The 14,171-nt window shown below is 48.2% G+C and overlaps 2 protein-coding genes across 13 annotated transcripts in view; both read right to left on the bottom strand.

Moving 5' to 3' along the window:
* Ppcdc (phosphopantothenoylcysteine decarboxylase) overlaps positions 1-11,970 on the bottom strand; it is a 33,786-nt gene extending 21,816 nt beyond the window's left edge. For 2 of the 11 annotated variants that reach the window (XR_013107630.1, XM_076925626.1), the window contains exons 1-2: positions 7,781-8,186; positions 6,525-6,709 (exon numbers count right to left, since the gene is read on the bottom strand). Coding sequence is in view for 10 of the 11 variants with exons in the window: in XM_076925626.1 (XP_076781741.1) it covers positions 6,525-6,709; positions 7,781-7,859 (264 nt within the window). In the remaining variant the exon portion in view is untranslated. The other 9 variants (XM_076925623.1, XM_076925628.1, XM_076925629.1 and 6 more) reach the window with 9 other exon arrangements.
* A 989-nt stretch (positions 11,971-12,959) lies between these two features.
* Scamp5 (secretory carrier membrane protein 5) overlaps positions 12,960-14,171 on the bottom strand; it is a 26,054-nt gene continuing 24,842 nt past the window's right edge. For both annotated transcript variants that reach the window (XM_076925609.1, XM_076925610.1), the window contains exon 7: positions 12,960-14,171. This exon is cut by the window's right edge and continues 1,372 nt beyond it. The gene's annotated coding sequence lies outside the window, so the exon portion shown is untranslated.

The raw sequence follows: 14,171 nt of genomic DNA, 5'->3' as shown, positions 1-14,171 counted from the left end.
CACACTGCACTAACTCCTGAAAGTCAGCTCTGTGCTTGGTCTCCTACTGAGATCCCTCTTAAGATTAGGTTTTGTATCGAGTATTTTTAACTGGTACTTCTTTGTGTGATGTGACTGAAGCCTGGCCAGACACGATTGCATAAGCTGTCTGCATTGTGTCTTGCATTTATAGAGACTTCTTCCTGAAACCAGTTCATGAGGCTGGTTTCCTTTTCTCTGCTGAATCTAGAATCTGGGGCTCTGGAAAGTTGGGGGAGGGGAGGGGACAATGGAAACAGAATTCTTGGTGATTCCTCTTTAGGGCCCTAGTCTGGTCCAGGATATGGCAGAGAACAAAGAAACCTGTGTAGAAATACTTCACAGTCACTGTGTGAGACAACCCCATGGCCTTTATCTCTGCTCTCACTGGTAGCATGATCATCCTGACTGTGATAGCCAAGACTTGTGTCTGGTTGTCAGAGACACAACTGCTCTAAAGGAGAGCCATGAGCTCGAGACATATATCCAATAAAAGATGGTAAGAATGGAAACATCTTCCTAGCTGTGCCCACTGTGGTCATTGCGGTCGGTCACCACCAGTTACAGGTGGCCATGGAGCACTTGAAGTCTCCACACAGGCAGAGATGGGTTTGTCTAGCCTGCATGTCATAATGTCCCCACAGGAGCAAAGGACTTTAAAGAGGAAACACCCGCTGTATCAGTTACTTGTCTATGGCCGTGTTAAACCACTAGGACCAGGGCAACTTAGAGAAGGAAGGGTTTATTGGGGCTTGATTCCAACCAGTAAGAGTCCATCACCATTTCTACAGGACAGGGAAGAGTAGCAGCCGGCAGGCGTGGCAACGGGAGGAGCAAACTGAGAGCTCCCGTCTTAAATCACAGCAGGAACCAGGGGTAGCAAACAGAGAATGATGGGAATCTGAGTTCTCAAAGCCTGCCCCCAGGGACATACTTCCTCCAACAAGAGGAATTCCTCCTAAATTGCCCAAACAGCGATATCAACTGTGGACCAAGTATTCTAATGCCTGAGAGTATGGGGAACAGCTCACCCAAACTCCATCTGCCATACACTTATCCTGTGGTGAGACAATGTATCAAAGCTTTAGCATGGGGCTTCTTGGCTGGGACATGCAGTAAAGAGCCCCTGACACAGACTGAAGTCCATCTCCCTCCACATCTGCCTCCAAGGGGGTGGGGGGAGCCCTGTGGACACAATCACAAACACAAGGGCACGTGGACATGAAAATGTGAGGATTCACAGAAGTCTGATCTGATCTCCAGGAACTGGTGTTACAGGCAGTTATGAGTCACCCAACATGGGTGTTAGGAAACAAACTCAGGTCCTCTGGGAAAGCAGTATGCTCTCTTAACCACTGAGCCACTGTTAATCCCAAAGCTAGAGAGACAAAGACCACTGACCCAACTCCTCACGGCCAAACTAATTAAAGCAAGCAATCTATTAAAGCGAGTATTTGATTTGTGTACATGGGCTGCTTCCCTTAAGGCGGGTTAAAGAGGTCAGCATTGAATGTGAGGAAGATAAGGTTTTTATAGTTCGAGGGTAGAGGGTTTACAAATGGGTAATTTGGAGGGCAAAATAGGCAGGGTTTCAGGAACAGAACATAAGCATGACAAGTTAGTCCTGTGGGTTCCTGAAAGACCACAGTTGCAAGATGAACACAACAGGTAGTCATAACAAGGTAACCACAACAACCTTTTTGAAACAAAGGTAGGGTTCCGAGATGGTTATTAACTTTTTGAAACAAAGACATGATTGCCATGCCTGGAACAGGTAGTACAGAACCATTTGTAGTTAAGGTTACAGGTGGGGCATAGCCCAATCCTTGAGAAACAGATTTAATTGTAAACAGAATTGAACCTAGTTTGTCTTTACTATAAAATGGTTTTTAAGAGTAAGATGGCTGGTTCTTCACCTCCTCTCCAGCCCCTTCTGAAACAGTTTCGTGCAGCACAGGCTGGCCTCAAATTTGCTATGTGGCTGAAAATGACCTTGCACTTCCGATCCTCCTGCCTCTGCTTCCTGAGCGCTGAGGTTACAGGAATGTGCCAGGATTACGGGGTGCTAGGGGTTGAAGCTAGACCTCCGACCATGGTAGGCAAGCCCCTGACCACCTGAACCCCATCCCTGGCCCATCCATGACATGTTGGTTTGTTTGGGGATTGAATATCACTATGTAACCCTGGCTGGCCTGGATCTATCTAACTATATAGACTAAGCTGGCCTTGAACTCACAAATGTCCAACTGCCTCTGCTTCCCAAATGCTGGGATTAAGGGCATGTGCCACCATCCCTGACACTTTTATAAGCCATAAAACATCACTTTTTAAAGCTACTTTTGATTAACTCTTTTAAAATGTAAAAACTGAGGCTTGAGATGCAGTTCAGTATGGGTTGTTCATCCAGCATACGTGAGATCATTGTGGGGTTGGTTCTTAGCACTGGGAGAAAAAAAAAAAAAAGCAAAGCATTTAAAACCCATTCTTAGTTACAGGCTATACAAAAAGAGGCTAAGGACCAGACGGTGGGGGGTGTGGATGAGGGGGGCTGCTCCCATGTGCACTGTGGTTTATGTCACTTCTATCCTCCTACCTGGCCTGGCAGGAATTAAGATATTTTGAAGAGATATTATTTTGGCTATCAGACTGTTCAAACAGTAGACCCCCCAAGTGACTGAACTCTCCCAGGAACCTCATGCTGGGAGAAGAGAAAGCTTAAAGCCTGGGTCAGCTACGGGGAAAGGGACTCTGGTTAGATAGACTACCACACAGAAGAAATGATGACAGATCAGTTGTGGGCAGGCCACACTTTGGCTGGGACTGCTTAGATATGCAAATCTGGGTCCTCTATTTAAATAGAAATCTCACTTCCAGGCCCTGAAGATAGATTTGGAGAGAAAGGGAGCTCTTTACCCCTCCCCCCAATGTAGCCAGACTGAATAAATCTTCTTTTTCCACTTTTTACTATTAAGTTTTGTTGTAATCTTGCTGAGGCTGGGCGGCTGAACCTGGCTTCCTGGGGCACGGACTGTGACCTGCCCTTTGGTAACATCCCGAGGAGCGGTCCACAGCAGCAGGAAGTGATCACTTCAAGGCTGCCCCGTGAACATGCCATAGCTGTTTTCAGTTTTGGTTTGAGATCATCAACAATGCTACAATGGGCAACCTCGTACATGGGTGAGCTTCTGCAGCCATGGGATTTAAGTCTGTGTGTGAAGTGAAGGATACTTACATTTTCTGTTTATTGACAAGCTGTCTGGAGAGGCAGAATTTACCTTTCTCATTTCCAGCCCCAGGTGTCCTGACAGACATGCTAGAAACTTATCTTTCTGTAAACCCAAGGACTACCACAACTTCTTCTGAGGGGGGCTACTCCCTTTGGCTCAGTCCTGCTCCCACTTGACCTGAAAAGCAACTATGGTGCCTGTCTTGTTCCCACCACACTAGTCTGAAAGGTTCGAGCCAGACTTCCCACCAAGGTATAAAAATTGAGTTGAAAACCTGTTGTCCAAATACATGACAATTAAAGGTTTGCAAAAACATTCTCCTGGGGTGACCTTTGTCTTGGTCCCTTTTGCCTTCACATCTAGAATCTTCTAATACCAGTGCCAAAGAGACCCCCGGGAGAGATTGCTTGCCTACCCACCTCCTCTTCACTGCATGGATAACTAAGTCTGAGAAAGGACACAAAACCAGAAATAAATTGGCTCAGGGTCCCAATGTTAGGAAACCGTTATGCCTCTGCCCTCTTGTTTAAAGACTGGCCTTCCGCTGGATATGTAGCTGAGGATGACCTTGAACTTCTGATTTTCCTGCTTCTGCCTTCCCAGTGCTAGGACTACAGGCTTGCACTAGTACGCTTGGTTTTCTGTGGGCTGGAGATCACAATTCCCAGACTCTGTGAGTAGTAGCAAGTAGTCAACCGCCGGAGCTACATTTCCACACCTTATTGGTTTTTCTGAAGCAGGGTCCTCATCCTCCTGCCTCCTGGCCCCAGTGCTCAGCTTACAGGTGGGTGTTACAGTAGTTCCACTCCTCTGACTCACAAAAAGGCTCCTGGATTCCTTTGCTGGTGACTTCTCTTACCTATTTATGTATGTGGTCATCAGCTAAGGCCAGCACTTACCCCCCCACCCCTTACTCCGATCTCTCTGGCCTACCTGTGGCTCTTCCAGGACACCTGCACATGCTGGCACACCAGCTGTATGTGTCTGTATTATAGCCAGCTACCTGCAACCCACACCAGATGCTTACTGCCTATTATAAGCTGACAATCCTGAGGAGTACTGGGGAAAACCTTGTTCACATGAAAAACCTTGTTCACATGAATGACCGACCCAGCAAAGAGCTGAGGGTGACTGCTCCAAGGGTCCGAGACCTTGATATAAAAGGGAGCATTGGGTAGCCCAGTTCCCCAGGGAAGGAACTGGAGGGAGGAATGCTGGGAAGGGAGAGACATGACCATCAGACAAGCTAGGGGCCACGCCTACAGGGCATCACCAACACCTCGAAGTCCTACAGGACAAAGCTTGTTTCAGCTAGCTGCCTCCTTCAGGATGAGGCCATGGAGACCCTCAGGGATGCAAAGGTTGTCATTCCAGGGGCATTTCCCATGTTGGTGTCTTGGTGTCTCAGCAGCCTCAATACCTCAAGCCGTGTGCCGGCCCAAAGGTCCTGACATATAGCAAAAGAGAGGTGCCAGGCAGGAAACACACATGTGAGATGCTCCCCCGTGCCAAGCTCTGTGCCGTGTTGCTGTCAAACTGCGCCACCTGCCCTCCACCTCCACACCTGGGGGATGGGCAGGAGGAATCATCCCTGCTTGGAAACCAGAAAGGCCAGCTCTCAAGAGTCAAGTGAAGGAGAAGCCTCCACAGTTCAGTGCCCTCTGGCTGCCTCACTTGGGCCCCAACCCCAGCCAGAGAAAGAACGGGCCAAGGCCTGTTCCAGACACAGCCTGTCCTCCCTCCCAGGGGCCCAGGCTAAAACAGCCTGGGGTAGGTGGAGCCACTACCCTGCAGGCAGCCCGGTCCTCACACCCCCACACATGCGTGGGCTGGGAGGAAGTTGTGGTGTTGCCATTCCTTGTGCTCTGAGGCTGCCCATCTGTGTCCTGGGATAGGACTCCCTACCCCCATCCTCCTACCCGGAAACTCACTTGCTCTGGGGCTATGGGAAAAAGAACGGTTGGAGTGCCTTCTCCCCAGGGGGCAATGACAGCGCCAGAACCCCTTTCCAGGCCTCCTTCCCTCCAGGGTCTATCTGATCGGCTTCTAGGCTTCTACCAACAGCTCTGGGGCACATGAAGCAGAGAGGGGCCATGAGACTCTCCCTTCTCCTGACTGTGGCATGGTTGGCATCTTCCTCACTTATTTCAGCCTGGGGGCAGGGAGGGACTTGGAGAGAGGAGGTACCGTTCTTGGTAAAAGTTGGTAGAAAGAAAAGAAACAAGCCCTTTCCAGTCCCCGACTGGAAGGAGCCACAGCAGCCATCTGTGTGAGAGAAGCGCCCTCTGCTGGACATGCAGGATACAGCCACTTAGGCGGCCTCATTTCAGGGGCTATTCAGACACAAGGAAAATGAACCTAGGTGCCTTGATGTGTGCCCCCACCCAACTAGTGTTGGAGTAACACAAACAGTGCCCACCCAATGCAGCCTCTGGTCTATGTCAAATGAGTTTAAAAGGAAATAAAACCACCCAGGCTGGGACAGGCAGAGAAGGTGTGTGTGAGTGGAGGGTTTGTACAGACTTGAAAAGTAGAGAGAAAGAGTAGTTACATGCAGGAGCCAGCCCACAGCAATGGTCAGTAGATGGAACACATCAACAGCAGGAGGCTACACAGACCCACAGAGGATTCTGGGGAAGTGAGGTATCTAACTGCTGGAGCTGGTGATATTTCAGTCTTTGAATTTCTGGCCCTGAATCCTCATATATAAAACTAGTCGAAGTTGAGGCGGCCTGGCTAAGAACAGAGGGTGAAAAACATCTGCCATCCCACCACACAGTAGTGGCTTCTGGAGCATCTATGAACACTGGAGGGACTTGGGTTTGAAGCAAGAGGTACAGGCAATGCGCATGTGCAGGCCCTGGGGCCTTCAGTGTGTTTGAAACAAGCAAAGTACCTAACAAGGATAGAAAGCTGAGCCTCGGAGTTCAGGAAGGAATGAGAGCGGGAGCAGGGGTGTACAGGGTGCTGAGACCCTTCTGAACTTCTCCAGAAAACAGGACATCATGGACCCTCAGGGTCAGTGTATGAGGTCATGGCTCCCTCTCCGTCTTCTCATATCCCACCTACAGTATCTCACTTAATCCAGCTTCTGCTTATCTTACACCCTAGTCTGTCTCCTGTGTGCCTCACATACCAGCACACAGAGAGGATCTCCTTCTATACACACCAGGATTAAAGGGAAAAAAGCATCCCATGCACTGCAGAAATGAGTTGGCCCCAGAAGCAGTGACTCTTTAGTGCCAGACGCCACTACACTTATCTTGAGAGGAAACTCACCCCAGGAATGTCCAAAAGCTTTGATACCAGAAGAGGCAGCTTCAGAGCAGCAACGCTTCCAGTGACACCCACAAGAACATGGAACTTTTTCTCCACTGAGGGTATGGCAGCGGGGCATGGGGCCTTTGGTTCCATGTGGGGGTCTGGTGTCTTTCTGAGGGGCCGAGGAAGTCTGGATTTAGAATCTAAAACAGAATAAAGGGTATCATCCTCTTTGTTCACACAGTCATAATAACAAGCAGCATGTGGTGTGCCCTAGGCCTTCTAGATGCTGGCGTTGCTGTGGGCTTTAGCAGTCCCTGCTTCTGGGAGCACACAGTGTGATGACCAAATCGGGCCTCCTCTCCATAGAATGCTGTAAGAGCCACACCTATGCCATGACTGTCGTCTCAGAGATAGTGTCACATAAAGGTATCATTGCGGCTGAGTCTGGAGGATGAGAACTTTTTAGGCAGGAGGAAATGACTTCAAATGAAATAACCCCACAAAGTGGAGCGGTCTGACGGAGAATGGCAGACAACACAGTGTAGGTTAAGAGAGAAGCTGGAGAGTCCTGAGGAGGGGTAGGATGGGCCAGTCGGGCTGCATGGTCAGATCTAGGCCAGAATGTCAAGGGTGAGGAGAACCTGGTGCTCTGTTATAAGAAAGTGATGTCGGCACTGGTGATATGCAGAGAGGCTATGGTTAGTGGTGGAGACTGGGGAGTTACTGCAGGGTGCCTGGCTGACTGGTGAAGCAGAGAGAGAGGACAAGGCGTTAGGATGCCAGTGAACTGGAACCACAGACAAGGAGGGTGCATCTGGAGCCAGGAGACTCGCCTCTGTAGGCCTGACCCATCCTTGTGGACCAGGCTGAGCTCCGAAATACGAATTGACTTCTAAGAGTCAAATACAAAGCAGTGGGCCACTGCACAGGAGCAGCTGACTGGGTTCCTCCCCTGGCTTGTGATGCTGTGGCTGATGCTCGCATCAAAACCTGTGGCAGCTGGACCGGCGCAACTCCATCAGCCACAGTCACTGAGGACCAAACCCTGGGTAGAGAAGCGTGGAAGGCAGCACTGCTGTTTTTATGGACTCTGTGGATAGGTTGGGATGGCCCTTGTCCTCACTGAACCTTTTCAATGATCTCTCACTTTTTAAATGTCAGTCGCCTTTGCTTCTTCCCCTACCAGCAATCTCCATGCTGATAACCAGATTAACCACCAGCCACCTCTTCCCTCACTATCCCAGTCCTGATGAATAAGCAGTGCACTGTACCTGCCCTGTGAAGCAGGAGTCCCAGGCTCTGTCCAAGGCTGTACTCCTGGCCTGGTGTGTGATCCTGGGCCAGGATCATTCCCTCCCCAAAACTCTTAACTCATATATGATTTCTGAAACCTCCTCCAATATAGCCTGAGTCAACGCGAAAGACAGTGGTAAGTGGCTCTTTCTACAAAACGTCCTAGAAGACACAGTCCAGAAGTTCAAGGTCAGCCATAGAAGGAGAACACAGTAGCTCCAGCTCCCTCCATGCCTGGGTGACCACAGGGACCTCTCTGTCATGTGCTTGTAACGTTTAGGCATATTATCTCTAAGAGCTGATGCTGGGTACCCTTCTCAAAGGGGTTAAGCACAGATTAGTTCCCTAGGCATGACTCCCACCCGTAAAGCTTACCTGGCCAGCACTTTTTTTTATATATTTACTATATAAAATTATATATATATATATATATATATATATTGTATTATATATATTTATAAAATATACATTTATAAATATATATATTTACTATATATATATACTATATATATATTTTTATGTATTTACTATTCATGTGTATGGGCACTATTCGTGTGTGTGGTATTTTGACTGCATGTATGTCTGTGCATTACTTGTGTAAAGTGCCCAAAGAGGCCAGAAGAGGGTGTCAGGTCCTCAAGAATTGGAGCAGTAAGTGGTTATGACCTGCCACGTGGGTCTAGAAAATTGAACCAAGAACCTCTACAAGAGAAGAGCTCTTAACCACTGAGCTTCTCTACCCAAGCCCCGCCACCAATACTGAATCCTTGCTACAACTCAGAGCCTCAACCAGGACCAGGCTTTTAAGAGACATGAGCCCACCCAAAGTCTGAGGAGCACTGGTTAACAACTGACAAAGTCCACGGGACCTACTACCAGCTTCTCTCAGAGCACATCATTGGTAGGTGAGAGACATGTTTGTGTTTTGTTGTTGTTTAACTGTTTTAAATTATGTGTGTGCATGTATGTGCACTTGAGTGCAGATGCTCTCAGAGGCCAGAGGCATCTAGTCACCTTGAGGTTGCAGTTCTGGGCAGTTGTGAGCTGCCTGACATGGTGTACACAGGTGACAGGTGGGTCCTCTGCAAGAGAGTACAGGAACCACCTCTCCAGTTCCAGAAGAAGCACATCCTTTTTCTTTTTTTCTTTTTGGTTTGGTTTGGTTTGGTTTGGTTTTGCGAGACAGGTTTCTCTGCATAACAGAGCACTCGCTATCCTGGAACTCACTTTGTAGACCAGGCTGGCCTCAAACTCAGAGACTGCTTGGCTCTTACTGTGAGATTAAAGGAATGCGCCCCGATGCTTGCTGAAAAGCATTTTTGAAGCTCCAGGAAAACTTACCTGTCAGTCCTCAAACCTCAACCCCATGTCCTTCTTCAGTCAAATGATGCAAGAACAGAAGAACCCTGTAAAACAGACTCACGATTTCATGTGTTGCCCCTGAACCTCAAGAAGATAACATTCCTAAGGGTCATGTTACAGAAAGCTGTCGGTTAAACCGGAGGCAGGACTCTACTTCTCACTTCAACTGTTCTCCACAGAAGGCACTGTGGCTCAAGAAACACTGTTCTGAGAACCAAGCTTTACTCAGGACCAAAACCACTCTTCTTGTGGGGATTGGGGTGGGGGAAGAGACAGAGACACAGAGAGAGAGAGAGAGAGAGAGAGAGAGAGAGAGAGAGAGAGAGAGAGAGAGACAGAGAGACAGAGAGACAGAGAATAGAAACCAGATTATTTAACCCACATTTAGAAGCACGGTCATATGTGATGTGTTCACCCTGAGTCCCAGGGAAAGTGGCAGCTAGCAAGAGTTTGCTTTCCAAGATCAAATTCCAAGCCAATTTAGTCTCTTCCTCCATCCAGATCCTATTTAAGACTTTAAATTTTTTTTTTTTATTTATTAACACAGTCAGGGTACAGGCAGTACCTTACCTCCTTGGCTCCTGCCACTCACAGGAACTGTGAGCAGCAGAGAAGAGTGGACAAGCAAGCATCGGGTTATAACTGAAGGGCCATGATTCCTGAGCTCAGGGGTCAGAGCAGGCGGCCATGCAGGTAAACCACAGCCAGAAAACTGCACTTTCCCTATCTCTCTCTCTCTCTCTATGAGAGACAGGAAGATCCTCTGCTTATGTAGTGAACATAATTTCCAAAACACAGTAGCAGGAGAGAAACTTTCGTACATGTAGAAACAGTTCCTATCTGTGCTTCTCCAGCTGGTTAACAATGTATCTTTTGATGCTTCCAGCATGAACTTTCCTGCACAATTCCTTTTGCTTTGGCAGGCAGTTTGGATGGCGGATCACCCTCCTAACCACAGAGCTCACTGGTTTGGTCAGAGATAAGACTGTACATGTCCGCATTCCCTGATCTATCTGGCTTGTCCAAGAGCTGAACATTATATCTGATTCTCTCCCACCACTACTGACCCTCCCAAGGAAAAAAAAACCCAAAAGACAAGCTTATTTTATCATGAGGTTTAATGTTCCCTTTAAACCTCCAGAGTCAAGCTTGAGTTATTCTTGGCCATCCTTGAACTTCGGATTAATTTTTCTCTCCACCCTCATAGACTGCGGTACAGATGCCTGGATTACTGATGTACTGGCTACAAGTAACTAGCTCTAGACCAGACTTCTATTCTAAGCTGCATATGCGGGGAACAAATTTTTTTTTCATACTTTTACTTGACCTTTATTATAACCACAGAACTTACACTTAGTCTTATGTATATTTCAGGGGAAAAAGTAGGGTTTGGTGGCACATGCCTTTAATCCTAGCACTTGGAATGCAGAAACAAACAGATTTCTAGGAGTTGAGATTGGTACATAATAAGTTCTGTGCTAGCCAGGGCTACACAGTAAGACCCTGGTGGGGGGAGGGAAGAAAGGGAGGGAGGAAAGGGAGGGAGAGAAGAAGGGGAAAGGTAGAGATAGAAATAGAGGTGTGAGAGGGTGTGTGTGTGAGAGAGAGAGACATATTTCAGAGAGACATAGAACACACACAGCAGAGAAAGGGGCCTCAGTGTGTGAATTGTGTGAATATAATGTTCCTTCTCTCAGTTTAATCAAGGACAAAGTTTCCATGTATACCTACCAGTAACAAAATGGGCAAGAACATAGCCAAGAAATTGTAACCACACTGCACCTAAGGAGTGCTGGATACAGTCAAAAGGCTTGGCATTCTAATGGCCTTCCCTCAAACCAGAAGTAGGCATGTTTGACTCTAAAACTATTGCAGTTTCACTTGTAAACCTCTTGAGGGCACATCAGGCAGATACATCACAGTCCTGTTGGATCCAAACTGCTAGAGAGAAGCAAAAGACCCCAGCTCACAAACACACATCACTTTACAGTAAACACACATTATCTAGTTCTGGCTTCCAATATTCCAAACGTCAGTGATGGCAAAATTTTTTCTTGACAAAACTGCCCTAACTCTAATTTCAAAGTGCCACTCGGCAAGTTCAGGGTTTAGACATCTAAACACTCCCAGAGTTCTCCTTTCTCTCGTTTATTACTTTAAAATACAATCCGAGGCAAGCTGACTCAGTAAGGTAGCTTGCAGCCAAGCCTGAGGACCTGAATACGAGGGCAGAACTTACAGGGTAGAACTGGGTCCTGCAAATTGTCCTATGACCTCTGCATGCACGTTGTGACAGCCACCCCTCTTACAAAACGTAATTTTTTTAAAAAAATATTTGCACTTCGGGAAGCTCCTAAGTCTTTTGCATAAGGAGGGACACCTTATGCTGCAGTTTTTCAAAGGTAAGCGTCAAGTGTGGGTGTCCCGATTGCGCCACCTTTTAAACTAGATTCAACTCTGGTCAAGGATAGAGCATGATGTCTGCGAGCACGGGTGCAGCTGCGTATCCTGCAACTCCGAGACTGGAGTCACACCTATAGCCTCACATCATGCACATTACACATCGACCCTCACGTGGAATCACAGCAGCCAGAGGAGCTTCTCCCACCGCCCCACCCCGCGGGACCAGGGACACAGCTTTCCCGCCCCTTCCACTGCTCACCAGCTCCAGGACACCCCCAAGTATCGCGGTATCTAGGCGTCTTTCCGGCTCTAAATGACTCGAGAGAAAGCTAGTGATCGCATGGCCTTCTGGGAGTCGTGGTCTAATTCCGTGGCTTCTGGGAGTTGTAGTCATTGGGGCTTCCAATGCAGGCTTTAAGCCACGTTAGGCAGGGAAGCCGTGTCATTGAAAGGGTCACTCTGAGAATTTTTTTTTTTTTTTTTAAATAAAAAGAACTCTGGCTGGTCTGGAACTTAGAAATCTGCCAGCCTCTGCCTCTTAAGTGCTGCGATTAAAGGGGTGTGCTACCGTGCCCATTGCTACTTGAGAGGAATCTTGAGGGATGACCAGCGCAGAGGATCTGGACAGCATTCTTAGAGGGTGAGGGCACACTTTTTGCAAATTTGAATAATTGAATCGGCGTATTTGAATCATTGTAGTCATTACCCTGCAGCAATCGTTAAGTCTCAAGAAGTTCTGTATTCACTGAGCCTGCTCAATCAGCTTCAAGAGACCCACCATGGGTGTTGAGGAAGGGCCTATCATTATAGGGGCTATGGTGGTTTGAATATGCTTGGCCCAGGGAGTGGCACAATTAGGAGGTGTGGCCTTGTTGGGGTGGGTGTGGCCTTGTTGAAGGAAGTGTGTCACTGTGGGGGTGGGCAAAGGGTTTCTTCCTACCTGCCTGAGGCCAGTCTTCTCTTGAGGGCCTTTGGAATAAGTTGTAGAACTCTCAGGCCCTGTAGCACCACATCTGCGTGGATGCTGTTACGCTTCCTTTGTTGATAATGGACTGAACCTCTGAACTTGTAAGCCAGTCCCAATTAAATGTTGTCCTTTATAAGAATTGCCTTGGTCATGGTGTCTCTTCACAGCAATGGAAACCCTAAGTCACAGGCACCATCAGGCCATTCCCCTTACTCAAATGTTACAGACCGCTCCGATTTCTTAAACTGGTAGTTGTGGCAACTACTTCATGGCCTACTCAAGGCTGTTTCAGAGAAAGGACCACAAAGTGGCATCACAGAATACCAGGACACAGATCCACACAACTCCAGTTCTACACCCCTGCTTCACATCCCCTCTCAAGGCTTCATCGAGACCCACATGGAGACAAGTAACACAACAGAATAGACAGGGTCAAATTATCCCCTTTATTGTGTTCATCCAGTTACACAGACACTGGCTCAGGCAGGTCAACTGCCAGTGAGGGGATAGTTTGTATCTCTCAGAAACAAGGGGCAGTGGGCACCAGGAGAATGCAAAAGCAGGCCACTGGCTGGCAACAGACAGGAGGGTCCCCAGCATCAACTGGGCTCTCCCACCCCTCAAGCAAACTATCTGTGCCCAGTCCCACTTCTCATCTTGGCCCCCTCCTCATGAAAGTGCATAGTTGCCTGGAGATGCAGCATCCCAGTGCCTGAGCAGCTGGGCCAGACACTGCTAACAGGCTTTCCCAAGGGCAGTGCCAGGCATGGCCAATAGGTGTGAGCCAGGAAAGAGGAAAGGCAGATAGGACAGGAAATTGACTGTGGGTAACATCCAACAGCTTGTGGATGCTAGGCTGGCAGCTGGATCACAGCCCTCCTGGAAGTACCAGAGGACTAAGAGAAAGGGAGCCAGGAGAAGGGAAAAGGAGGAGGAAGGGCCTAGCCCTAGAATCTCTTAGGGTAGCAGGAGCTATGACAACTGCTCTCCATAGAGAAAACAGCAGGGGAGAGAATCAACTAAGCCTAGTCGTAATAGGAAGGGAACTTTCCAGACACTCTTTGTTTCTCTTACAGGGAAGAAGCTGAAAATCAAAGCTCAAGGTGGCTTGCAATCTGGTCTTAGGGTCCAAGGCAAACCAACGTGAATAGTTTTCCAGTCTCCCTAGCCCAGGTGCGTTTCTGTTGCAAGGAGATGAGAAACAGGCAGCTGCTCCTTGGTAAGGCCTACCCACCTCAGGCCTCACACAGAGCGGGATATGCTACCAGACAATGCTCACGCGCTGCTTGAAAGACGCAGTCCCAGGAACTAAGATCAGTCTAGAGAGAGATGAGGGTTCTAAGAGAACTAAGGAAAGGCCAGGAATCAAGTCCTGTCGTTCTCTTGAATGGGAGAGGAGGGAAGGGCAGAACCCACTTAACTAAAAACTAAAGGCAGAGCCCTCCTGCCCTTCCTCCCTGCCAAGCAGGAATGTTCTTCAGGACATTGTGCTTGCAGCTTGAACTGGGCCTGAGAGCACCTCTGCAGAATGTGTCCTGTAGCCAAAGACAAGTGAGACTGGAGAGGTGAGGCACCCTCTCAATGGGTCCTAGTTGACTTCTCCTCTGACCTCTACCCTTTCTGCCAGACTCAAGTAA

This window comes from Arvicanthis niloticus, chromosome 26, assembly GCF_011762505.2.
Source record: "Arvicanthis niloticus isolate mArvNil1 chromosome 26, mArvNil1.pat.X, whole genome shotgun sequence".
NCBI lineage: Eukaryota > Metazoa > Chordata > Mammalia > Rodentia > Muridae > Arvicanthis > Arvicanthis niloticus.
The sequence above is the reverse complement of the archived record's forward strand: the minus strand, read 5'-3'. Positions and strand labels throughout refer to the sequence as shown.